This window comes from Neltuma alba, unplaced genomic scaffold, assembly GCF_004799145.2.
Source record: "Neltuma alba isolate B1F8T4 unplaced genomic scaffold, ASM479914v2 tig00011291_pilon, whole genome shotgun sequence".
Lineage (NCBI taxonomy): Eukaryota > Viridiplantae > Streptophyta > Magnoliopsida > Fabales > Fabaceae > Neltuma > Neltuma alba.
The window spans coordinates 155912-182041 of NW_021636000.1; the positions used below are offsets into that span (position 1 = coordinate 155912).

General features: G+C 33.4%; 4 protein-coding genes across 4 annotated transcripts; all 4 read left to right on the forward strand.

The window, feature by feature from the left end:
• The first annotated feature begins 959 nt into the window (after positions 1-959).
• On the forward strand, positions 960-15086 carry LOC114711492 (uncharacterized). Its single transcript, XM_028895903.1, has 2 exons — positions 960-990; positions 14463-15086. The coding sequence occupies exon 2, from the start codon at positions 14493-14495 to the stop codon at positions 14814-14816; it is 324 nt and encodes a 107-aa protein (XP_028751736.1). The 5' UTR covers positions 960-990; positions 14463-14492; the 3' UTR covers positions 14817-15086.
• Positions 3858-5565, forward strand: LOC114711491 (glucan endo-1,3-beta-glucosidase, basic isoform-like). The gene is made up of 2 exons (XM_028895902.1): positions 3858-4001; positions 4436-5565. The coding sequence occupies exons 1-2, from the start codon at positions 3911-3913 to the stop codon at positions 5455-5457; spliced, it is 1113 nt and encodes a 370-aa protein (XP_028751735.1). The 5' UTR covers positions 3858-3910; the 3' UTR covers positions 5458-5565.
• Positions 15087-19375: 4289 nt separating the features above from the next.
• On the forward strand, positions 19376-19876 carry LOC114711494 (N66 matrix protein-like). Its single transcript, XM_028895905.1, has one exon. The coding sequence runs from the start codon at positions 19439-19441 to the stop codon at positions 19751-19753; it is 315 nt and encodes a 104-aa protein (XP_028751738.1). The 5' UTR covers positions 19376-19438; the 3' UTR covers positions 19754-19876.
• A 4654-nt stretch (positions 19877-24530) lies between these two features.
• Positions 24531-25116, forward strand: LOC114711495 (probable peroxisomal membrane protein PEX13). The gene has a single exon (XM_028895906.1). The coding sequence runs from the start codon at positions 24598-24600 to the stop codon at positions 24886-24888; it is 291 nt and encodes a 96-aa protein (XP_028751739.1). The 5' UTR covers positions 24531-24597; the 3' UTR covers positions 24889-25116.
• The last annotated feature ends 1014 nt before the right edge of the window (positions 25117-26130 follow it).

A 26130-nucleotide genomic window follows, 5' to 3' on the forward strand; every position in this document is an offset into this window, starting at 1 on the left:
TACACGGCGAGGGCACCGATGATCGCTTGAGTTAGAGAGATCCAGAGATGATCAGCATTCCTGTTTCTAGATAGTTTATAATTGAAGTTTGGTTTTAATCCCTATAGTTTCATAAGGAATTGATTGGCTATGAAAGAATAAATGTTTATGAATATGCGTGTGAATGGAAGTACATAGGAAATAAGAATATGACTCATTCTCTGGCCATGCATCATTTCATTGTCACTGGTAAATGTTGATGTGATGAGGCAGAGGCGTGTTTTTTTTTGTTGCCCACCCAGTTCACCGGAGCTTTGTTCCGACTACTTGAGCAAAGAAATTGTTGATACTGGCCTTAAATAACGGCATCGAGGTACTATTGTATTGATGGGCAAATGAATGCAAAAGAAAGCCCAAAATCAAATAAAAGGGCCAAAATTGTATTTGGGCTTTATATTTCAAGTTGATGTGGCTAATCGGATGAGATAGGACTTGTGTAAATTAGAAAATGCTTTAATAATTATTTGGTTGGTAAAAACCAAGAAGAGTTAGTCTAATTAAGAGGTAGTCGATTTATAATTTATAAAATTATAAATTCAAATTCCGTTACTAATATAAGGATTTTGTTAGTTGATGATCTATAAGTATTTTTTAAGTACCATCTAAACTTAAAAGCTGATCTTAGTGAGTCCCTGCAGCTAGACGCGCGCGCGCATATATATATATATATATATATATATATATAGACACACACACGTGTGTGTGTGTTATGGGCATCGCTTTCTGGGAAACGTCGTTACAAGGCAGTTCCATCTTTATGATAGTAGGATAAGATTGATTGAGAGTAGGAAGGTTCAGACCGCGTCAATGTATGTGACAAAACACTATTTATTCTTATTTTTCCAAGTTGTCCACATGTGGACTACAATGATCTACTTGTCTTGTCTCCTTTATTTATTTTTTTCCACGAAAATAACTTTGTCCTTTTATTTTTCCTTTAATATGGATATGTTATATTTTGTAAAATTTGTAATTGATTATTTCTAATTAGAAAAACCTTTGTTAGCAGATCGGACGATTTTTAACACGAAGGCACGTGTGCCAACTGGCTCGGCGTCCTCGCAAATTAATTATATGGTTTATATATTGTGACGGCAATTGTATATATTTAAATGACGCCGCCGGCGGCTGATGCTTTTACATAAGCCTCTAACCTCACTATTATGGAAATATTTAATCATAAAGCGCGAATATAATCAATGAAACTAATAATAATAATAATCACAATTGACCTTATTTATCTATAAATTATGAACACGACACGGTGGCTCTTCTATAATTTTTTATTTATTTTTTAAAATTTTCACATACGAGCTCGACTTTATTAGAGTCATTAAATGTGTTCCAACTTAATTTTTTTTAATAATTTTACCCATGTTAAATGATGCTGTGAACGAGAGGGGAAAATGTAAGAAATTACATTTAACAATCAATAGAGAAACAAAATTGGCGAATAAGTATTATTTACTCTTTAAGTGCTTTATATTTTGAATCAAACTATTCCTCTACAACTGATTTATAATGAGGACACTGGAGGAAGTATTAATTTCTTTTTCAGTTTGTGCATATAAACTTACAAGTATTTGTTTTGAGGTGGCTTTATTAGTTAACAAATTAAACTCATGATGCAATTCATTGACCTCAACATTAAAAAAATTAAAAGAAATGAAAAATATAAACAAGTGACGTTGCCAAGTGGTGTATACATGAAAAAAGTAGGAAGCATGCGTTTACTCCATTATAAGGCAGTTCATTGCACCCAAAGTCCAAAACCTAATTTTTTTCCCCCCTTCCCAAAATAGATAGCTATGGACTGATATAATTAATGCGCACATTGTATTTTTATATATCATGATGGTGTCGTTTTATTATGAGAGCCCCACAATGAATTATCAAAAACAAAAGCAGCCCTAAGTTGTTTCAGTCCATAGGACTTACAAGTTTGGTCCGTCTTACCAATCAGATTTGAAACTTCGCTCGAGTCCCTTTCATGGTTTTGGATAGACTTCCATAAATTTGTTTGTCAATTTTTTAATAAATTTTATGTATTTGACTGGCTCGCGTACAGGTACTATTAATTCAATCCCTCATAAGTTCATAAAAGATCCATTATAAAAACCGTGCAAATTTATACATAAAAAGAGTTATTTTAACATTAATTGACTCAGATTAATTATATATCACAGTTGGCAACTGTAAATTTATAGCGGAAAAACAAATTGCATCTCTTTTTCTATTTCTGCCAAATTATATATCTTAAATTCTTAATTATGTCTGGATGCATGGATCGATTAGATATCTTGCATATCTATCATACTTTGATTTACAAATTAAAATATTGACTAACTTGTGCATGTACGGGGGACAGCCATCGCCAAGTGGCTGCATCAAGTTGAAGAATGAGCTAAAAAGCTTGAATTTGAGTGGCTAGTCAAAACACTCAAACTGGGGAACCAGTTTCGGTGCTCATCCCTTTGATGAGTATCATAAGCTCATTAGATCTGAATGGTCTTATCTCATTTGAAAGGTCCAGATTTAAAATCTTTAATTATTTATTTTTAAATAGAAAAAACTATTTTTTTTTGAAAGAATGATAGTCAAGAGATCATCACTATTTTAAATTCTATACATATTAAAATAATTATTTTGAATAAATAGAAATTAAAAAGAAATCAAATCTAAACTACCCAAACTGATTACCTTATGGTACTCATCAAATGGATGAGCACTACAACTGGTTCCCTCAAACTGGGTGGCAAGTATATATATTGAGGGCAAAATTTGAAAATGGACAAGAAAATTGTGGTATATATTATCGATTAAGAGGAGGTTCCCAGGTTTTCAAGTTATATCTTTTCCATTCATTTGGTTATGGGAGCCTCCATTGACCTCACACGTACGCACTCCAACTCCTTATTATTCTTCATTCTTCACCAGCCATTAATCTAACGTCGTTTTCATTAACATCAGCGCGTTGTTAAAATAAATCAAGTCACTGATGCATCTTTGAAAGATCATTCAATATTAAAAAAAAAAAAAACAATAGTCCTGTTTTTTTTCCTTTTGGTTTTCGTATTAGATTTTATACAAGACTTCAAAAGTTAACTGTGAACAAATATATTTTATAAAAAAAAAAGTGAAAAAATAGAACTGAATATGAGTGAATCCAATTGATCGCATGGTATCCATTAGACTATAATAAGTTCCTGGAATATCCCAGAAGTAAGAATGACGAGTTCTTATCAAATTCCAATTCATTCATATATATATATATATATATATTAATCATTTAGAAAACCCCAATTTATGGATGTTCCTTAATCTAATCATTTTGAAGTCAAAGAAAGGACATCAAACCTTAGCGTTAGGGGTCGTAGAAAGTGAAAAAAAGAGGCAGAAAAACGGAGCAGTTCAATCTTGATTTGAAATAATTTGAAGAGACTGTCAGTACCGATCTCTAGCTAATTTTATATGTAGAATATGCATTCATTTGTATCGTTTACTTGGAACTAATTAATTTAAAGTATTTATGAGTTTATTAGATTTATGGCCACGTCAATAGGATATAGGACATAGTAGGATTCATAATGAAGAGGCGGAAAGCATAACATCTCGAGTGAGACATGATATCTACCCCGACAACTCACCAATTGAAATCAAACAAGAAAAGGATAAGATATTTTGAAAGTAATTGAAGTGAGAGACATGACTTCGCACGTTGAATTGGTAAACAGACTGCTATATTATTGCACATTAATGTGAAAATAGCCACTGGCCATTAATAATAAGCTCTCGGATGCGTTCTCTATAAGAAGAGCGAGATCAAGAGAGATCAGAGCCATTGTGAATACTTCTGATATCTTTGGACATTATGGCTTCTTTCTCCGAAACTGGCAAGAGGGCCTCATTGCCTTCTCTGCTTCTCCTGTTGGCGCTGTTCACTGCAACTCTTCGCATCGCAGGTGATCCATCCATCTCCCTCTTTTATTCACTCAATAATGAATTGTATATTCAGCCATAAAAACTTGTATTTGTCAGCTAATAACCGAGAACCTTTGCCAAGGAGACACTGTACTGGGATTTTTCTTACTTTTGACAAATCAATTCTCTATTTGAACCAAAATATGAAAGGCAATTTTTATGTTTATTTGACATATATGTGCCCTGGATCTACTTAAAAATCTTTTCTTTGACAGACATTTGTTCATATATTATCAACTCGTGAAATTACCTTGATTTAGAGGTAAAAGTATATCTCCACATAGCTCCCATTCTGGGAGATAATCAGCACAGTGGATTTTCTTTTTCTTTGAAGCAGAAGTCAACTTTCTTTCATTAAAACCAAAATTTTGCCGATGATGACTTTTACATAAACAAACTTTTGCGGGATTTGCAGATGCTCAGATCGGTGTTTGCTATGGCATGATGGGCAACAATCTGCCATCCAAACGCGAGGTGGTGGATCTTTACAGAGCCAACAACATCAGGAGAATGCGACTGTACGATCCCAACCAGGAAGCTCTTGAAGCCCTCCGAAACTCCGGCATCGAGCTCATGCTCGGCGTCGCAAACAGCGACCTCCAAAGCCTAGCCGCTAGCCGCGCCAACGCCGAGCAATGGGCTCAACGCTACGTCTTCAACTACTACCCCTCCGTCAACATCAAATACATCGCCGTCGGCAACGAAGTCAGCCCCGTCGGCGGCTCCTCTTGGGCCGCCCAGTACGTCCTTCCGGCCATCCAGAACGTGTACCAAGCCATAAGGGGCAGAGGCCTTCACGACCAAATCAAGGTCTCAACCGCCATTGACATGACCCTTATTGGGACCTCATACCCTCCGTCCAAAGGTAGCTTCCGAAACGACGTCAGATCATACTTGGACCCTATCATCGGCTACTTGGTCTACGCAAACGCACCATTGTTCGTTAATGTATACCCTTACTTCAGCTATTCCGGCAACCCTGGCGACATATCTCTGCCTTATGCTCTCTTCACTTCTCCAAACGTGGTGGTCTGGGATGGTTCGAGAGGATACCAGAATCTCTTCGATGCCATGTTGGACTCGGTTCATGCGGCTCTGGATAGTACGAGGATTGGGTATGTGAAGGTGGTCGTGTCGGAGAGTGGGTGGCCTTCTGACGGAGCGTTTGGGGCTACGTACGATAATGCCAAGACTTACCTGGACAATTTGATTCGCCATGTGAACAAAGGAACTCCTATGAGGCCTGGTCCTACAGAGACGTATATTTTTGCAATGTTCGATGAGAACCAAAAGAACCCAGAACTGGAGAAACATTTTGGTCTGTTTTATCCCAACAAGCAGAAGAAATATCCGTTTGGGTTTGGCGGACACAGGAACTGGCAGATTGCTGCTGACAATGAGTTTAATGTCACAATTCCTCTCAAGAGTGATATATAAGCATTTCACAGCACTGAGCTCTGCTCGTGGAGCTTCGGAGACGAATAACTATGAGGACGACGTCTCTGTTTGTCCTCGTTTCAAGTTATGTACCCTTCCTTGTTATTACAACAATGTGCCCCTAATAAAATATAGAGTTCATAAAATTAATCAATCTTCCCTTATCTTTTCTTATGCTCCAAAATTTTCATTCAATTTCGAATTAATTTTAAAAAAAGTGTGTTAAATTTATTAAATAAATTTATTCATCCAGTTTTTAAATTAAAAAAATTCGAAGGGCATGTGATTGAGAAATAAGGCATTATTCCTATATTTTAATTTGAAAATATAATAAATATCATTTATGTTAAATATTTTTGGTGTAACATTTATTAATTTTTTTTAACTTGAGAGCATGTGTTATTTTATGGGAAAAAAATTGAAATGGGCCACAAAGCTTGGGGTGGGAACGAGAAAGAACCCGTGCTCAAGAGTTTTGATGAGGCCTGACTTCAACTTACAAAGCCTTTACTCTTAGTTGGGCCAAACCCGATGTCAGCGTTCAAAGGAAAATGGCCAGACAGGATCCACTGGCGTGGTCATCATGCATGCTAGCAAATTAAAACAAAAAGAGGGTTACTCATGGGTCTGAAATTTATAAAAAAAAAAGATACAAAAAAGTTTTCTAAATTTCATTTAATACTAACAGATCTCAAGAAATTTAATATTTACCAATCAAGTTGCGTTATTTACAAGCCAGTCTTAGCAATATAATATTTAGAAACAAAACTTCTATATTTGTTTTTTTGCCAGCGACAAAACTTTTATATTTACAAATTGAGTTGTATCATCTATAAATTAAATTTGTAAGTATTAATTAATTTGAACGTTTTATTATTAAATAAAATTTGGAATATCAATTTTTACTTAATTTTCTTAAAACTTTGTTGCTGTGTAATTATTTTTCTTTTTTTCACCAAAAAAACGTGTTTTATGTAACTAATTGCAAGGGTGAAGGAATATATGTATCGTGATGGTGGGGGGTCAAAATTCGGGGACACAAAATTCTGATAAGTATGAAGAAAATTGTATAATAATGGGACAGTTCCATTAATCCGTTGTTTATTTTGGGCCGCAACACTCCCAATCAACTGTCCAAAGAATATCAGAAATATGCCTTAGCTTGTGATCTGATTTTTTTTTTAATGTCAATAATGTGATTTTTTAAAATTTTTTACCGATTTATTGATCATTGATTAATACTCGTAAGGAAACTATGACCTTCTTTGACTTCACCTCTTGCAATATTTTGGCGAGAGGTCTCTCCAGTTCTCCTTCGATCCATTTCTTTTCAGTTCTCTCCCCACGACGTCGTTTTCTGCTTTTTCCTCACAGTCCTCTCTCCGGCTCAAAAAAAAAAAAAAATCAACATCATCTGCTATACAAACTCTTTATCATGAGAATCGGTCCTGTAGATTTGGATGAACATCAACAGGATAATTTTCTTTTATTATATTCAAAGTGAAGGCAAGAGATATATTGTCCATTCAACATGCCTAATTAAGCATACAAATGGATGCAGAAGAAAGAATAATCCTCCATCCATATTATTACATCATCAACTTTTCCTAAGTCCTTCACACCTGATCTCCTGTAGAAATACACCCTTGCTTTATCATCATTTGACCCTACCTAACTTCTTTTAGTTGTCATTCTAAATTTAGAAAGAAATAAGGCATCATATGCTCTTAAGGACAAGAAACCAATAAAAATAAACTATCATGATTGAAGTGTGGATAATAAAGACTTATATGTTAGTATTATTATTTTGGTTGAAAATTTTGACTTTAATTCTTATATTTTCATAAGAACTTGATACGAGTTTAGGTATAATGGCTAAAATCAGAATTAAAGTACATAGAAAAGATGAAACAAAACCAAAACCAATAATTTGATATTACAAAGATTTGTTCATTCTCGGTGCTAATAAATGAAAAGAAATTAATTTGGGCCTAATTTACACCAAATTAAAACCTTACACTTCTTGCAATGTAATTTCTGTGAGTGTGACGGACGTCGTCATAGCTATATGTCACCCTCTGCGTTAGCAGCCTCTCAATTGCATATGAGGACGAATCTACTTTTTGCGGAATAAAAGACAACTTATTAATCTGGTCATGAACCATTATCTTATAGAGTTACACGTGCCACCGTCAAAAATGTTTATGTCGTCTCCTTGTCTGTTTGATTCTTTCTCTTTCCAGACCTCTCTCTTGTCAAAATAAGAAAGTATCGAAGTGAAAAGAAAGAAAGGAACATACAGCAAAACGCGTCTCATCCTTGGCCGATAATTTTCCACAGACTACAGTAACATACATATTCAATCAACCTAGCTAATGATCAGATCGTTTAACTATGATAACTAACAACCACATGCAGTTGGGGAGCGATTAGAGAGATGGAATCTGAAATTAAATGTGGCCATTAAATAAGGAAAAGAAAGAAAGATGCCATGAAGCTTCGCCTTGAAGGAAGAAAACCGTACATATTCTGGTTATCACATCCATAAAACGCAGGCGAAGCAAGCAAGATGAGACATCGATCCATCGATCAAAGCCATCCAAGAACAAAGAAAGTCGAAGCTTGAGGGCGGGGCAATCACATCAGATAACCAGTGAGATCAAATGGACTCGGATGATCTTAAGATGATGAGAAAGTTTCTTGCGGCTGTTGAGGGCGGGGCAAGCAGAGCAGTCGCCGGAGGCTACAATAGTGGCACTAAGGGCTCATTCAATAATAGCGGATCAGGCACTCAAGATTTCAGAGACGTTAACCACAACAGCGGTCATCATTCCGGCAACCGTTTCAATTCTCCTCACTACAACGTAGATGCGGAAGAATTCTTTGACGAGGTTGGCACCATAGTGGGCAAAGGCATCGTAGGCACCTTCAACAACTTTGGCCCTTCTTGTACATTGATGTGAAGATTATTCAATTTTTAAGGGACAACCTAGTCACTAAAATGATTATCAGATAGTATGTCCTTGTATATAAATATGAGTATTAATAATTACTTAAAATGTTATCTCCAAAATTTAGAAAATTAAGTTTAATACCAGTGAGAGGTGGATCTTAATAAAAGGATATGACTACTTAAACCAGTGTCTCGAATTCTACTCTATGAATACAAAGGACGCATTTAAGAAATTTACTTCCATTTCTCCTCCGCGTCATCTACGCTTTTGGAAAAGCCATATCTCTATTTGCATTCGACAATACTTGAATATCATCAATACTCGAGCCGTAACAATAAAAGCAAACTGAATATAGCATATGTAATGGTTATCGTCCTCCCCGCAATGTTGGCACGGAATTTGCAACTTTTCACTTCTCGCAGCAGTTTGTATCCTTGCCTAACAAATTAGTTACATCAATTTAGTGAGTAAAGGTTGATTCCGTTTATGAGGATGTAATCATGTTTGTATTTCACTATTATGAGACCTTATTAGTATGTGATTTAAGTACCTTTCTGAGTTTTGAAGCCTGTTCTAACTTTGACGAATTATTGAGACTCAACTTATCTAAACTTGTTTTAAATTGAGAATCAATTAAATCAATTAAATATGCAGAAAACTATTGCATGTCATGGGGTAAACGGTGGTGATCAAAATAGCAAAGTCTGTGGGTTTTAGGATTACCCACGTGGGTGTATGGGATAGTTCGAGAGGATACCAGATCAATCTGTTCGATGCCATGGTGGACTCGGTTCATACGGCTTTGGATAGTAAGAGGATTGGGTATGTGAAGGTGATCGTGTCGGAGAACAGGTGGCCTTCTGCCGGAGCGTTTGGGGCTACTTTTTACCTGGACAGTCTGATTAGTCATGTGAACAAAGGTACTCCGATGAGGCCAGGTCCTACAGAGACATATTTTATGCAATTTTCGATGAGAACCAGCAGAACCCAGAACTGGAGAAACATTTTGGGCTGCTTTATCCTAACAAGCGGAAGAAGTGTCCATTTGGATTGGCGGACACGAGAACTGGCAGATTGCTGCTGATAATGAGGTTAATGTCGCAATTCCTCTCAAGAGTGATATTTAAGTAGTATTTCGGATTTACGGAGTCGCAGTAGCTCCAGCTCCTGCCTTTTTATTTTTTTTATTTTTTTGCCTTGGGCATATATATATCTTTCGACTAGAGCAATTATGTTTGAAGCAACATCAGATACTAAATACTAGCTCCAGTTTCTAATATGATAATTCATTTGATTTTTATTATAATTCTAAATATAATAACCTAATTCACTTTGTCTTTTATATTTATGCATTTTTTTTAAAAATAATTCTTATAATAATGATAATTCTAGCCAATATATTTAATTGGTAAAGATATTTTGAAAAAAAACTATTTATTATAAATAACTAAAATAAATAATTTTTTAAATTTGCTTAAATTAGTTAACTAGCTCTTATATTAAAGATTAGAGGTAATGACATTTTGATATCTTATGAGTAAAAAAAATAGTACAATTTTGAATTTCTTTTCAATTTTTCAGAGGAAAAAAACTCAAATTGTGTAGTTTCTTTTTAATTTTGATAAAATTTTTTTGAAAATATAATTTCTTTATTGTAATTTGAAAATATAATAAATATCATTTATGTTAATTTTTTTTATTTAAGAGCATATATTATTTAAGAAAAATCGAACGGGCCACAAAGCCTGCGGTGAGGAGAGAGAAAGAAATAGTGATGAAGATTTCTGATGAGGCTCGACTTCAACTTCCGAAGCGTTCATTCTAAGTTGGGCCGAGCCTAATGTTAATGGTTTGGGGATCCATTTGCACGGTCGCTGTGCTACCGGATTTGGCAAAAAAAAAAAAAAAGTTACTCGCGGATTATAAATAAATAAAGATGAGTTCCCTAAATTTTATTTAATATTAATAGGTCATAAGAAATTCAATATTTAACAATCGAGTTGTCCTAAATAATACTCTTCCGATTATTATTTAAAAATCAAATTTGATAATTTTATATTTATAAGTAAAGCTTTTATATTCGTAAGTCAAGCGGTGTTGTTAACAAGTTAAACTTGTAAATATTAATGCCTTCAAATCTATTAGTACTCCCTCCGTTTTTTATTATAAGAGACAAATAATCAAATTACGTTGATAAAAAAACAGTTAAAATTAGTTGAGAACAATTAATTTGTAAAAAGTATAATGTTTTTTTTCCAACAATGCCCTCATTAATAAGGAGAGAGAGTATGAGAGAGAATAATTAAATTATTAAAAGAAAGAGAAGTGGGAGGGAGAGAGAATATGAGTTGGAGACAAAATAAATAGGGCTAAAATAGGAAATCAATACAAAAAATTAGAGACAACTTTTAAGTGTCTTTTATATATAGGAACATGCCAAAAGTATCAAATGTCTCTTATAATAAGGAACGGAGGGAGTAATAAATAAATTTTAGGAGACCTATATGTATATAAAAGAGTGAAGGAATATATGCTTCCTGATAGTGGGGGGGGGGGATTCGGCAACTAGTTATTATAAGTTTGCGGAAAATTGCATAATAAGATGGGGCATGTGAACCCCTCAATGCTATGGAATATATATAAATATATATATATATTTATTTATATATATCATTTAAGCATAAAGAATATAGAGATAATGTCAATTCAATCGACATGTAACCATTGTTTATTTTTGGCCACAACAATCTCAATCAATTAGCCGAAAGTATATGAAAGAAATATGCCACACTATGCGCTGTTGGTTTGGGTTTACGTACACAATCTTTTTTTATTAAATGCCAATAATTTGATTTTCTTTAATTCTCACAGATTTAGGTTATTGATTGATATTGATAAGGTTCAATTAGTCTATATAATTTTCCCATATATTAATTAATGAATTTGAAATTTAAAAATATGGGAAATTATATGTAAATCTGATCTATAGTAGAAGTTTTAGAGAGACAAATGACATATTTTAACAAAAATAACTAATTACATTCAAAATCTGAAAATTAGGTATTCACTGAGGGGAACTTGGGGAATAACCTTAGATAACTTTTGAACAGAATAGATACTTTCAAAATTTGAATAAGGAAATATATGGACTATTTTTTTTAATAATATTTTTTTGGCAAATTATTTTGAAATAATATCAAATTAGAAAAATCATCCAAAATGAATGATATGATTGATATCTGGGTGGGGGAATAAAATGAGCGAGAGGCCTTTGTCTCTTTGAATATCGATATCATAAATGTAGAAACTACAACTTTTGTTGACTTCACCCCGTGCAATACTTGAGAGAGCTATAAAGTAAATCTTTTGACGCCTGTGAGCGCGCATTTTTTCCCTTTAATGTGAAATTTGTAAAAACAGACACATAACATCTAAAATATAAATCATAACTTTTAAATAAGAAATAAAAAAATTACATCACAAAACAAATACTATCTTTAAAGTTTGATAATTCATATTTAAATTCTTATTTCACATCATGGTGAATTAAAGTTTAAATCTCCAATAAAAGATGTGCTTATATTTAGTGTTTGGTAATTCCTTGAATAGGCAATTTGCCTTCATTTGGTGAATGGCTATGCCTAGGTTAAAAAAATTTATTATCATTATGTAATTAAAAATTACTTACACTAAATAAATAGAATTTATTTCTAAAAGAACAGAAAATTATATCATAAAATTACAGTGCAAATTTGCACCAATAATTTTAATGATTTTTATTTTTCTAAAATTGAATTTATTTAATATTAAAACATTAAAGAAAACGAAAAAAAAGGATGCCCTCATCCCTCTGGGGAAGGCTCTGGCCTCAAAAGCCCTAATTATCATTTAAAATTTAAAGCCAATTATTAAAGCCCTTAAAGAAAGACCTGACTCATGTCTGAACTCTAACCATGAAACGTAAATTGAAAATTGAATTGATAAGCCGTAACAATTACAATACAGGAAGAATAATTACAACACAAGAAAATAATTGGGAAATATCATGTTTGACCTAAATCTGATGCATAGGATCTAACTGAGTGATGGCTATGGCTAATGCAACCGGGAACAAATCAAATACAGCCCCTATTGTTAATATTTTATAAGCGACTAACATATGCATATACGCTTCTTTGGTTCTTAATATGGAACCTAATTTAAGAGTTAATGTTGGTTTTATTATATGTAATATCTATTTCATATATTTATCAATTTTTTAAATCAACGCTATTTATATTCTCTGAACAATAATCAAATAGGAGAAGAAGGGAGAAAATTAAGGAAGATGATTAGAGTATTTAAAAAATATCATATTAACTTATTTAACTAACATTCTTAGTTTACTCAAATTATTTAATTAGATCTTACATTATGGATCAGATGAGTAAATGGAGATTTTTTTTTACTACCTGCCGTCTTTAATACAAGAATTAGTTGACTAATCTAAGTATATTAAAAAAATTAGTTAAGTTAGTTATTTGTAATAAATATGTGTTGTCTTCCTTAAAATACGCTTACTAATTATGTGTATTAGCTAAAATTATCATTTGAGAAAACATTTAACATGTTTAACTACTACAAGAATTATATTGGGAAAAAAAAAGGTAAATATGAGAGATAAAGTGAATTGGGATGTTATATTTAAGACTAAATTGAAGGTCAAACTAACTCTAATATTAAAGATTAGAAGTAATGTTTCACATTTAAAACCCTTGAACTACTAGCCACCGCGACTAATTTAAATTAAGATTTTGGCCGGTGGTCAAGCGGACAAATCTTTCTTTAAAGGAGTTCTGTCTAAGACTATAACCCTTCATAGTACATACTACCTCTTGTCCTAATTATAAAAATTCATTTATAGATTATAAATAAGATCTTATAATTAGGATAAGAGGTAGCATATAAAGTTCATCACAGACTCAGTCCCATAGATTTGGATGAACATCGAAAACCAACTTTGTTTAACCTGACGATCTAACTTCACACCTGTCCTGTGGAAATATATGCTTTCATCTAACGATCTAACTCCTTTTATTTGTCATTCTAGAAGAATCTAACTTTAATTTAAAAAGAAATAAGGCATCATATGCTTTCTATATAGTCAAGAAACCAATAAAAAATAAAATATCGTAACTAAAATGTGGATAATAATAAAATTTCATTTATCCTCGGCGTGCTAAATGAAAATAAATTAATTTGAGTCCTAATTCATTCCAAATTAAAACTCTGCACTTCTTGCGATGTCACCCTCTCCGCGTCAGCAGTCTCTTAATCGTAAAAGTGATATCTGAATGAATCTACTTTTTACAGAAATAAAAAGGCACTTTTAGTGCTCATCCTAATGAGATTATATAATGTTTATCAAATTTTAACTATTCAAATTTAATATAGATAGCTAAGATTTAATATTTAATATTTTTTTTCAATGATATTTTTTTAATAGGTACATAATCCAAAATAAATGTAATATCTTAATTATAAAATTTTTTAAAAAATAATTTTTTATTTAAAAATTATTAGCTGAAAATTTTAAATCTACACTATTAAAACTAATTTTGAATGGTTTAGATTTTAACAGAGTGATGAATGTTATGGTGCTCATCATGAACACTAAAAGTGGTTCCAAAGTATTTCTTTCGTTCGTCTGTTTCCTTATCTGTCCAATTATACCACACGTCCAAACATCTCTCGTCAAAATAAGAAAGTATGAAGCGAGGATAAAAGAACAAAGAATGCACTCGAGGAGGAATATACAGCAACATGTATTCCATCAACCTAATGATCGTTCAGCTAATAACTAATAACCATGGTTGGTTAGCGTTTACAGAGATGGAATCGGAAATTAGATGTGACTATACATGAATTAAGAAAAAACGATACCACGAAGCTTCGTGTTGAAGAAAGGAACAGTATAGATTCTCATAAGTGCATCTATAAGACGCAGACGAAGCAAGCGAGAGAAGGCATCGATCGATCAAAGCCATAAAAAAGGAAAAATCAAAGTATTGTATCAGTGAGAAACTCCATCAGTGAGATCAAATGGAATCGGAGCTGATGATGATGAGAAGGCTTCTGGGGATGATGCGGGAAAATGAAGCTCAGGCTCAGGCCAGCAGATCAGCCGGCGGCTACAACAGCGGAACCCAAGGCTCATTCCACAACAGCGGGGCAGGCTCTCAAAATTTCAGAGACGTCAACTACAACAGCGGCTCTTATTCCGGCAACCGTTACGATTCTCCTGAGTACTACAACGCCCCCGGCGGCAACTTTGTTCACAACAGTGGCACTACATATGGCAACGGCAACGGAAGCATTGTGAACAATGGAAGCCCTGTTCCTTCCAAGAGAAACCCATATTGGTGATTTATCTCCATAATCATATATACGTGTGTGTTGTTATTCAGTATTAAGGAATAATCAATAGTTGGCAGAAAAAATTAAGGAATAATTGATAAGAACTGTGTGATATATATAATAGAAAGGGCGGTGCAGCTGCGAGCTAGCCCTTTAATTGCTGGTTTGCTTTTTAAGTATGGTGTGTATAAGACATGAAATCAGGAGGTTCTTCATATCCTCCTCTTTCATGTTATTATTATTAATAATAATATATAGTTTCAGTTAAGGCTTCTTCAATTGTTTCTGTACTGCCAAGTTCTGGAGTTGCGTACATGAGAACTCAGTCTGGTGCATGTGATGATGTGAAGGTTCAATATTTTAGGGAAATTATGACTGACTTACTAAAATGATCAGATGGATCATATACAACTCTGTCAAGCATGGACGCGGAATGTCCTTATTATGGTTGGATAGGTATCAGTTTCAGTGTTTATCGTAGTGATGGGATCATGATACTTATCAAATTTCAATCATTCAAATTTAATATAAATGGTCAAGATTTAGTATTTAATTTTTTTCAAAAAATATTTTTTTAATAAGTACATAATTCAAAATAAATATAATATCTTAACTGTAAGGTTTTTTAAAAAAATAAATGTTTTATTTAAAAATTAATAGTTAAAAATTTTAAATCTACACCATTAAAACTGATTTCGAATTGTTGCGATTTCACGATGAGTGTTATAATGCTCATCACTGCAATGAGTATCGAATGTCGTTTCGGTTGGTACTTTTGCTTAATATAAGTATTAATAATTATTAAGAATATCTTATCTCCAAAATTTAGTAAATAATTAAATTTAATGCCAATAAGAGGTTTTGCTGCAAACTCGCAACTGTTCCTACCATGGCAAAGTTGATTAGAATTATACATGGTCTCAAATTGTGTTGGTTTAAATATTATAGAAGCTGAAAATAGGTTACTTGTCCGTAGAGAAATTGGCACATTAAATTTAATCATGTGCATGGGGAAGCCGTTCCTTTTGCACAAGTTAGCAAAACTTTCCCATGGAATAGCTGGAAATTTTTGTATCATTGATTACCTTCAATCCCTCAAACAAGAAGCAGCAAAGAAAACTAGGTTTCTTCGACTCCTTGATGTACTTTACTTTCGAACTAATGAATTTCAGTTCATATTAAAAGAATCAATAAGAAGTGAATCTTGGTAAAAGGCTATATATAATCACTTAAACACAGTGTCTCAAATTCAAGTTCATATGAATACAAAAGGAGCATTTAAGAAAATTACCTCTATATACGCTTGACGACATCCATATGAATGTAAAATAAGCTTTTGGCAAAACCTATATCTCTATTATTGGCTTCCATAATACTTGAATCTCACCCAATAATATTACATATCATATATTTAATAAAAAAGTAAATTAATATAATGCCCAAAAAAATTAAATGATATAATATTACTGTAATAAATAAATATAACTTTCTTAATATAGAAAGCAAGTATAGTTCATAATTTAGACATATGGATCAATTATAAATTGAAAACTGTTGTAAATTCCCCCTAATTTATTCTTTTTTTTTTTGCCAGCCCCCCTAATTAATTCAGATACATTAATTAAACAAGCCAATTTAATTAAATCGACCATATCTAAGGAATATATATTACCTAGTTATATTGGCTATTTCCTTCACTTGATTCATGCACAGGACCCCGGGAGATACAAAACGAGAAACCATAAAAATTATCTCCATTTAATATTGCGATTTTTGAACGAAATGCACGAACAATCAGAAAATATATTTTCAATCAATTTTCAAACTTTGCATTTTTTACATGTCGTAGTTTTGAACTTTGTGCAAAAGGCATTAGTTGCGCTCTGATTACTTTTAAATTGTAATGTTAAGATTTGGAAAATACAGGTATTGCAACGAGTAAAATGGAAAAGGTTACCAAAAACCGGGAAGATGCATGTAGAAAAGATAAAAAATGAAATTAAAAAAATATATATATACTTCTGTTAACTCCAAGAAATTCATATATTTTTTTATCACATTTTCCTCCTTAACTTCCTGTTTTAAGAGTTAAATTATGCATAGAAATAGAGCCATTAAGGAAAATGTGTTTAGTTTAGCTTTTTGGAACACTCTTGCGATAATTGTGATTATTTGGAGTTGTTTAGAACTTACACATTTCTCCTTTAAGTAGGAGAATGGAGACCAGCGTTTTCAAGCTATGTAAGACACCCTTGAAGACTAGATTAGCTGGAAGGAAGCATGGAAGAGCTCTGAAGACTAATACAAAAAACTCTCATTTTCTAATATATTTGTTGTTGGTTTGCCACAGCCATTGCTATAGCGAATGCAAGGAAAATGAGAACTGAGAGGGGTGAAATTTGTGGCTATTCGCTGTTGATTCACCACGGCCAATCCACAGCGAATGAAAAACATCTGCTGCTATGCGTTTCAATTACTGATATGCTGTTAGGGTTAAATGGAAGGAGAAACGCGATGATTGGGGCATTCTGGACTGTTGGGGCTATCTTGGGAGAACTTTGGTGTGCGAGGCCAAGGATTTTGGTGCAGATTGAGTTGGGATTTGAAGATTGGAAGAGATTTTCGCTTCACATCTTGGTTCTTCTCCAGTCTCCTTTTCCTTCCTCTTGTTCAATGTTTCTGCTGATTATATGTATTCTCTCATGGGAGTTCTGAACACGTGTGGCTAAAGCTTTGAATCTAGGATTATTTTGAACGCTTGTATAGATTAACTCTTGATTCCTCCTCTCATTTGTGATTAATGATGTGTGTGTGTGTGTGTGTTATTTTATCCCTTGCTTAATGCTTCTAAGTGCTTGATAACCATTTAGATGTTTTGTTCATTTGAGTGATGCTTGAGAGGGCTAGCTTAAGTGTAGAATTTGGATAAAATTGTGTAGGAACTTAAAGTTTGCTTGTTGAATGGATGGTTTTGTTAGTAAGATAGAGATATACTTCCTAACCTTACATATTCACCTTAGCATTAGAGCTTAAAATTTGGTTTTATTAATTGTAACAAGAGACTGAGCAATTAATAGAATTAGACTTGTTCTTAACCTGAGAAAGCTTTTACAAGTACATTTTGAATCCTAGAACACATATTTTCATTAAAAGCTTTTATGAGAGGAGGTGAAATTGAATGTTATTAAATACAAGGGGGATAATAATTCTAGATCCCAATTTATCCTTGAAGTCCAAGAATCATTTGTTTTTATTAATTTTTTATTTTTAAAAGTGGTTTTTTTCATTCTTGATATATTTCTATCACTCAAATTAAGTGAAAGTGTGGTAATTAATACTTGACTGGGTTTTGAAACCAAATCCTTATCAGAACGATACTTTACTTGTCACTTCATTACTTGTGATGACCCATGCACTTGCAGTGCAAACAACTACCTCCAGTTCTAAGTATAAGACTTCGTTTATTTTACAAATGAGATCTTATAATTAGAATCAGAGGTAGTATATATATATAAATATATATAAAAGAAAATCTTTGAAAGCTATGCATGTGGGCATATCATGTGTGTGATTTGGAGCCTTTATATTGAATAAGATGGTGAGGAACTTTTCCATTAAATTAAAAAAAAAATTAGAAATTGGACGACCAGACCTCGATCTATTTGCTGTTGCAGAAATTAAAAATACTCCCTTCCCGCCTCCACTAGAGTCGAAATCAGGTTCTAAATAATGGAAAAGCAATATTTATTCTCGCCACTAACATTGGAAGCAAACAGCATAAAGCACATGCAGTGGTTATCGTTCCCTCAATGTTGGCACGCCACTTGCAACTTTTCACTTCTGCTCATATTCCTCCTGGCCACCAGATCCCACCTCTCAGATATTTGCATCTTTGCCTTACGAATTATAGTTATACTAATTGAGTAAAGGTTGATTCCATCAACTACCAAAGTCATCGGTGTGAATCTCACTACTAAAATGAGACTTTATCAGTTTATAATTTTTATCTGATCTTTACTCTAACTCTGATGAGCTCTCAAAAGTCAACTCACCTAATTTTTTTTTAAATAGAATGAATTAAACATGCCGAAAGTCATCACACACGGCATATAGAATTAACTAATGATAATATATTATGGGGTAACTGATAGAATAGCTGATGCCATTAATGATAGAACTATGTTCTTGTTTATAAATCACTTGTAAAGAAAAAGTTTGTCTCTAAATGTAAGTCACTTGTAGGGTAATTAATGAGTTTTTTTCCCCTAGTTTTACCCATGTTGAATTAATAAATCTAGAAAGAGATAAAGTAAATAGGTAAGGGAAAATATAAAACATATTTTTAATGCCCTTTAATTTCTTTAATAAGGGCAAATGTAAAAAAAAAAAAAGAATTTAAAGCATTCTTTCATGGTTTGCTTTGCTGGCTTGGACGACATGTGACTCATAAATGTGAATAGAATCGTACAAAATATAGCTTGGTGTTGAAGCCAGAAAATAGCATAAATTCTTCTTTTTTGCGTCTATAAAACGCAGGCTAGCTAATATCAAGCGACACAAACATTAAAGCCAGCCAAAAATTAAAACATATATTGATCTTGAAGCTCTAATTATCAGATCAGTAAGATCAAATGGAATCGGTGCTTCCGGTGAGAAGGCTTCTTGGTGGCCTGCTGGGAAATAACGACGCTCAGGCTCAACGAGCAAGTAGATCATCGGCCGGAGGCCACAACAGTGGAACTCAAGGCTCATTCAACAACAACGGATCTGGCTCTCAAAATTTAGGAGACGTTAACTACAACAGCGGCGCTTATTCCGGCAACGGCAACACATATCATCGCTCCGACTACCATGGCGGTAGTTTGATCCATAACAGTGGCACGACGCAAGGCAACGGTAATGGATCTATTGTCCTTGGAGGCTTTGATTCTTCCACCAGATCCTGAGAACTTGGCTACAAATTATTATAAACTAATGTACGTGTACTTTGTACTCCTGATCGAGGAGGCTCTTCAGTTAGCTAGCCTCTTCTTTCATCTCATGAATAAGGAACTCTTGCATGTTTTATATTATTCCTCTGGTCCTTAATATAAAACCCATTTAACTAATTTGATTAGATTAAGGAAGTTAGGTAAGTTAGTTAATTATAAGAAAAGTGACACATTTTTCCTAAAACACCATAATCATTTTTCTTAATACCCCCTCTCTCTTTTCTACTTGATTATAGTTGAGAGAGTATCCACAGGGGTAATTTAGAGAAAATTGATAAATATGAGAAATGGGTCTTATATTTAAAATCAAAACCAATTCAAGAATTGGGTCCTATATTAAGAACCGGAGGAGTATAATACTTGTTGTTTAGAGTATTAATATTTTTCTACCTAAAATCGCTAAGTAATTATAAAACTTTCTAATTAACCAACCAAAATTCTCTAATCAATCACTTTTTTTTTTTACACCAATGGGGCATTAGTCCAACAAAAAATACCTAAATCAATCTGACTAATGTATGCTTTGTAGTCCAGCTGAGCTTCTTCAGCCAGCCTCTTCTTTCATGTAATTAATGCATACTATCATCAAGGATTCAAATGATTAAGGGGTGTGTGTGTAATCCAACGTTTTAGAACCGCCTTGGTGCATGAAATCTCAGTCTTACGCGTGTCATTTACGGGTAAATTGGTCTGTACCAGAATATAATAAGTTTCATGTCAGCTAATTAGAAGATAAATTGAAATTGAAGTCCAGATAAGACCAGTCAAATTGGGCTGAACTATTTTGATAGAAAATGTAACTGTTTCAGATCCTCTATTCTCTTAAAACAAATGGGACATTGACCCAACACACAACTGGCGGAGGAGTATTCATGTAATGTCACGAAAGGAAAAGATTTTTATTATGTAAATTAGAGAGGTACAGGAACCTCGTATCATTACAAACTAACAACTTTCTTCATCAAGATTCATGTTCCTTAAACTAAAGCATAATTATTCATAAAGGATTATTATTAAGACTTTAGAAGAAGGGGCTGGAGATCAGCAATTACTGAATTGGTCTTAATTAATTCCTGCCGACCCTGGTCGAGGTGTCAAAGGAACCGAAGATGATGGAACCATTTCCGTTGCCGGTGGTATGGCCAGTATTGTTTATAAGACCTTTCATGTTCTGTGTGCCGGTGTTGCTGAACGTGGCCGGGGGAGAGTTCGGGCCTGGAGGTGCTGCTGCGACTGGGCTTCTCTGAGGAACGGCAGCGCTGGGGACGTTGGTGCCGTGCTGGGGATGTGTTTCCACCGGAACCGGTTGCTGATCAAGGAGTCCGAACCAGCGGATCAAATCCTCCATATTGGCCATCTCGCTCGGGTCTATCTCTTCCACCTTCAAACTTTTTTTGCTGTGTAATTATCTGCCTTCTTTCATATATATATATATATAGATACACACTTATATGTAATTGTAAGAGTGAAGGAATATATGCTTCGTGATAGTGGGCACAGCAAATTGGGGGACTAACAAAATTCTCTGCAATAATATAATTAATTTAGTTAGAGCACCAAATGTAGGCCCCACAGGCTAGGCCCCACATAGGATTCGAGTTAATCCTATGTAACTTTATATGTATTGTTCGTCGTTGATTTTTTTAATGAAAAGCATTACATGCAAAGAAGATACAGAATTTTCTTTTAAACAACGATTGGTTCAATATATACTATTTTTTATCTTTAGTATAAGAGCTAGTTTGACTTTTAATTTGATCATAAATATAAAACCCAATCTATTTTGTCTCTCATGTTTGTTTATTTTTTTCAAATAGTTCTTGTAATAGTTGCACATGTTAAAGATTATATCAAATAGTAGTTCTAACTAATACACATGACCAATAAGGATATTTTAGAAAAGACAACACCTATTTGTTACAAATATTTAACTAATTCAACAAACTTTCTTAATTTACTCAAATTAGTCAACTAGCTCTTCTAGTAAGGACCCGAGGTAGCATTTTTTTATCTATGTTTTTTAAGGGCCTCTCTTAACAATATGATTAATCATAACAACAAATTATCTAATAGAGATTGCAAAATTAAGACATGCGATCAAGTCACTTTTTATATGTTGAAATCTTCGTTCAAAATGCATTAATATTATCTCTTGTTTTGTTTAATGTGTTGTATTTCTCTAATCCTTAATGTAAGACCTATTTAACTAATTTGATTATTAAAAAAGTTAAATAAGTTGGTTAATTACAAAAAAAATGACATTTTTTTTAAAATATCATAATCATCTTTTTTAATATCGTTCCTCCCTCTTCTACTTGACTATGGTTGAGAGAATATCAATATGAGTAATTTAGAAAAAATTCATAAATATGAGAAATATGCCTTATATTTAGAACCAAAGTCAACTCAACAATTAAGTTCTACATCAAGGGGTGGAGGAGTATTATACAAGTTCGGTAAAACGCATTAGACATTCTGAATCTCAAAGAATTTGTGCGCGCACGCCCCCGCGCACACACACACACACATATTTATTAAGTCTTGGTGAGTAAATGAATTTGAAGGATTAAGTGTGAGTTAAGGAGTAGAAAAAAGCCTAATTTTTGTAAATTAAATATGGATAAAATATAAATAATAAGAACCTATAAAGTTGATTCAGAGATGACATGAAATGTCATTCAATAAAAAGTTCCGTTGTTTAATTTTGGCCACAACAATCCCAGTCAACCAGTCGAAAGTATATGTCACAAATATGCCTTATGAGCTGTTGGTTTCAGTTTAGGTACTCGATGCTCTTTTTTCGTTTTTTTGTTTTTCTGTGTGTGATTTTCTTTAGCCCTTATAGATTTATTGATTCTTGGTTGATATTGATCATGTTCAAATTATGTAACTTTCCCGTATTAAGAAATTTGACTTTAAAAAATAAAAGAAATTAAACGTAAAAGCAATATATATACGGTAGAAGTTTTACAAAGACAAACTACATCCAAAAACTGAAAATTATGCATTTACTGGAAGAACGGTTGAGCCTGTCGTTGGAATAACACGTTTTCGAATGTGGTGTGTATGTAACATAAAAGGAAGTTTTGTTAGTTAATGTTTTATAATTGAGTAATATATATAGGGTTAAAGTGCATCTGACATTATAAATTATTTTTTGTGTATCCAGCACCTCAAAGTGTTTTTTTAGATGCATCTAACAACCAAAAATATTTTTTGGTGCATTCAACACCAAAGCAAAACAAATACTTCAGGGCACTAGACGTACCTAAAAATACTTCGAGTTGCTGGATGCATCACAAAATATTTCAAAGTATTAGATGCATCATAAAATACTTCGAAGTATTGAATGCACCCGAGAAAATACTACAGGGTGCTAGATGTATCTTAACCCATATATATAATTACTTCTATATTTAGTTTTTTTTTTTGGCACATTCACATCTAAGTATCTCTGGGGCTACTATAGCTACTACGATTAATGCAAACTGATTTTTTTTTTTTTGTATGACTATCTCATTGGATGAGATTCAAATATTACTGAGCCTCGTTGGAGGAAGCTCTTCCAACTATAGATGTTTTTTGCATTTACACGGACTTAAAAGTCTAAACATTGTACTTAACCAGCCAAAGCTCCTTGCATCAGGACCAACACCAGTTAGTTTCAAATTGGAAGTTCTCACTGGTGTTTGGACGGACCTACGCTTAAAAATGTGTTCTGTCCAAGATTTCGACCCCTAATGGTATTGCAGATATAGTAATTTGTTATGATCAGGGTTCAATCCGGTAGATTTGGATGAACCTAAAAAAGCAAGTTTCTTCAATTTTATTCAAAGACGAAAGGTACTGCACTATATCCTATCCATACAACATGCCTCATTAAGCGAATCAATGCGCGGGAGAAATTAAAGAATCCTCCTATCCATCCCTATTACTATATCAGATCCTTCACACACCTGCCTTGTTGAAATATATGCTTTCATTTAACGATCCAACTTCGTTCTTCTATTTGTCAACAAGAATTTAACTTTTTGAAAAATGAAATTAGGCATCATACGCTTTTATGGAGTGTGGATGAGAATCATTTATTATCGGTGCTAAAGGAAAAGAAAGAAATTTGAGCCCTAATTTATTCCACATTAAAACTTTACACTTCCAAATTTTGTGATGAGTGTGACTGACCCATAGCAATATGTCACCCTCTACGTCAGCAGTGGCCACATGCAGCGATACCTATAAGTGTTGTTTAAAAAATAAATTATTACTTTTTAAACTAGATCTTGTACTAAAAACTGAAAATACATATATATATTATAGCTATACAAGAAAAGAAAAAATATAAAGGAAGAAAGAAAAATATGGATGACTCGCCTACCAATTTCCAAACTTTTATCTGCTCCCTCTCGTTGCCACATGTCTTAATTATTTATGCTTCCGTCAAAAATGTTCTTATTCTTTGTTTCTTTTGTCCAAACCTCTCTCCTCAAAATAAGAAAGTATCAAGTGAAAGTAAGAGAATGAAAAAAGGGCAGCCAGGAGAAGGAAAACGGGTCGAATGCATGGTTGGCCAATTTTGTAATTTTATAATGAATTCCACACACGACACTCACATATTCCATCAACTAGCCGTAGTTGGGTAGCGACTGGAGAAAAGATATATACCATAAAGCTTCGTGTTGAAGGAAGGAAACGGTACAGATTCTGATTAGTGCATCTATAAAACGCAGGCGAAGCAAGCGAGACGATCAAAGCCATCGGAAAAACAAAGAAACTGCATATCAGGTAATCAGTGAGATCAAATGGCGTCGGATCTTGAGACGATGAGAAGGCTTCTGGCGATGATGCAGGGAAACGAAGCTCAGGCCCAAGCCAGCAGAGCATCCGGCGGCTACAATTGTGGAACTCAAGGCTCATTCAATAACAGCGGAGGAGGCTCTCAGAATTTCAGAGACGTCAACTACAACAGCGGCTCTTATTCCGGCAACCGTTACAATTCTCCTTACTACCACAACAACGGCGGCAACTTTGTTCACAACAGCGGCACTACGTACGGCGACGGCAACGGAAGCATTGTGAACAATGGACGCTAATGAACTCATGATGGTGATCTATCTATCTATCTATATTAAGGGAACAATCAATAAGAACTGTATGATCATAGCAAGGATAATGCTAGCTGCTGGCTAGTATTAGCCCTTTAATTACTATGGTTTGATCCTTAATTATTATATATAGTTTGTGCGCGGTATGTAATCAGGAGGCTATTCATCATGATGATCCTCCTCTAAATAAAAATATCGTTTCAGTTAAGGTTTCAATTGTTTAGAGGGCCCTCTGCTGCAAGTTTCAGAGTGCATGAGATCGATCAGTTTCATGCATGTGACGTGAAGGATCTCAATAGGGAAAACTTCATGAGCAAAATGACCAGATATGGTATGCTGGAAACGCGTGCTTAGTATGATGAGTAATTAACAGTTATTAAAAATATTACCTTCAATATCTAGTAAATTAAATTAATACCAATAAGAGGTTCATCCTAATTAGCGAAAGAGAGGCTATGGCGACTTATACACACAATGTCACAAGCTCGAATGCATATGAATACAAATAATACTTTTACACTGCGTTTAGTATGAGGGGAATGGAAGGAAGGGGAGAGAAGAAATTTTTTTTTAATACACTTGATTTATAAAATTAAAGAAGTGGGGTTATAAAATTTTAATAAAGAGAATATGTGAAATAAAAGATTAATAAACTTCAATTAAAGTTTTTAACTCTACTTCTGTAATTTTTTAAATCGAGCTTATTAAAATTTTTACTCCCATCTCCTTTCTTTTATTTCCTTCATACCAAATAGACCTTTAAGTGAGCTCTCCCCGTTTGAGTTTGTTAGCATCTGCATGAATGCAAATTAACATTTACCATTATCTATGAGAAGCAATATTTATTCTTTTTACTTGGGCAAAATACTTTAGACATAAATTAAATTGCAAATATATAGAATGATTATCATTCCCTCAATATTAGTACGCAATTTGCAACTCATATCTTATAAAGATATGGGTTTGAATCTTACTAGTAATATAAAACGATTTTTTCTGCTAAAATTTTGAAGACATTATGCTATCATCACAATAAATAAATATAACTTCCTTAATATATAGAAGAAAGTGGGGGTTATAATTTAGAAATAGGCATCAATTATAAATTGAAAATTGTTACTACAAGTTCATTTAATTTACTTCAGATTTTTTTTTTTTACAACAAACTGGCCAATTTAATCATATCAACCATATCTAATATAATTGGATTTTGACTTTTGTAACTGGCGG

Coding starts and splice junctions, on each gene's coding strand:
- LOC114711491 (XM_028895902.1), top strand. CDS start 3,911: ATGGCTTCTTTCTCCGAAACTGGCAAGAGGGCCTCATTGCCTTCTCTG. Junction 4,002..4,435: donor TGCAACTCTTCGCATCGCAG/GTGATCCATCCA, acceptor CGGGATTTGCAG/ATGCTCAGATCGGTGTTTGC.
- LOC114711492 (XM_028895903.1), top strand. CDS start 14,493: ATGGAATCGGAGCTGATGATGATGAGAAGGCTTCTGGGGATGATGCGG.
- LOC114711494 (XM_028895905.1), top strand. CDS start 19,439: ATGGAATCGGTGCTTCCGGTGAGAAGGCTTCTTGGTGGCCTGCTGGGA.
- LOC114711495 (XM_028895906.1), top strand. CDS start 24,598: ATGGCGTCGGATCTTGAGACGATGAGAAGGCTTCTGGCGATGATGCAG.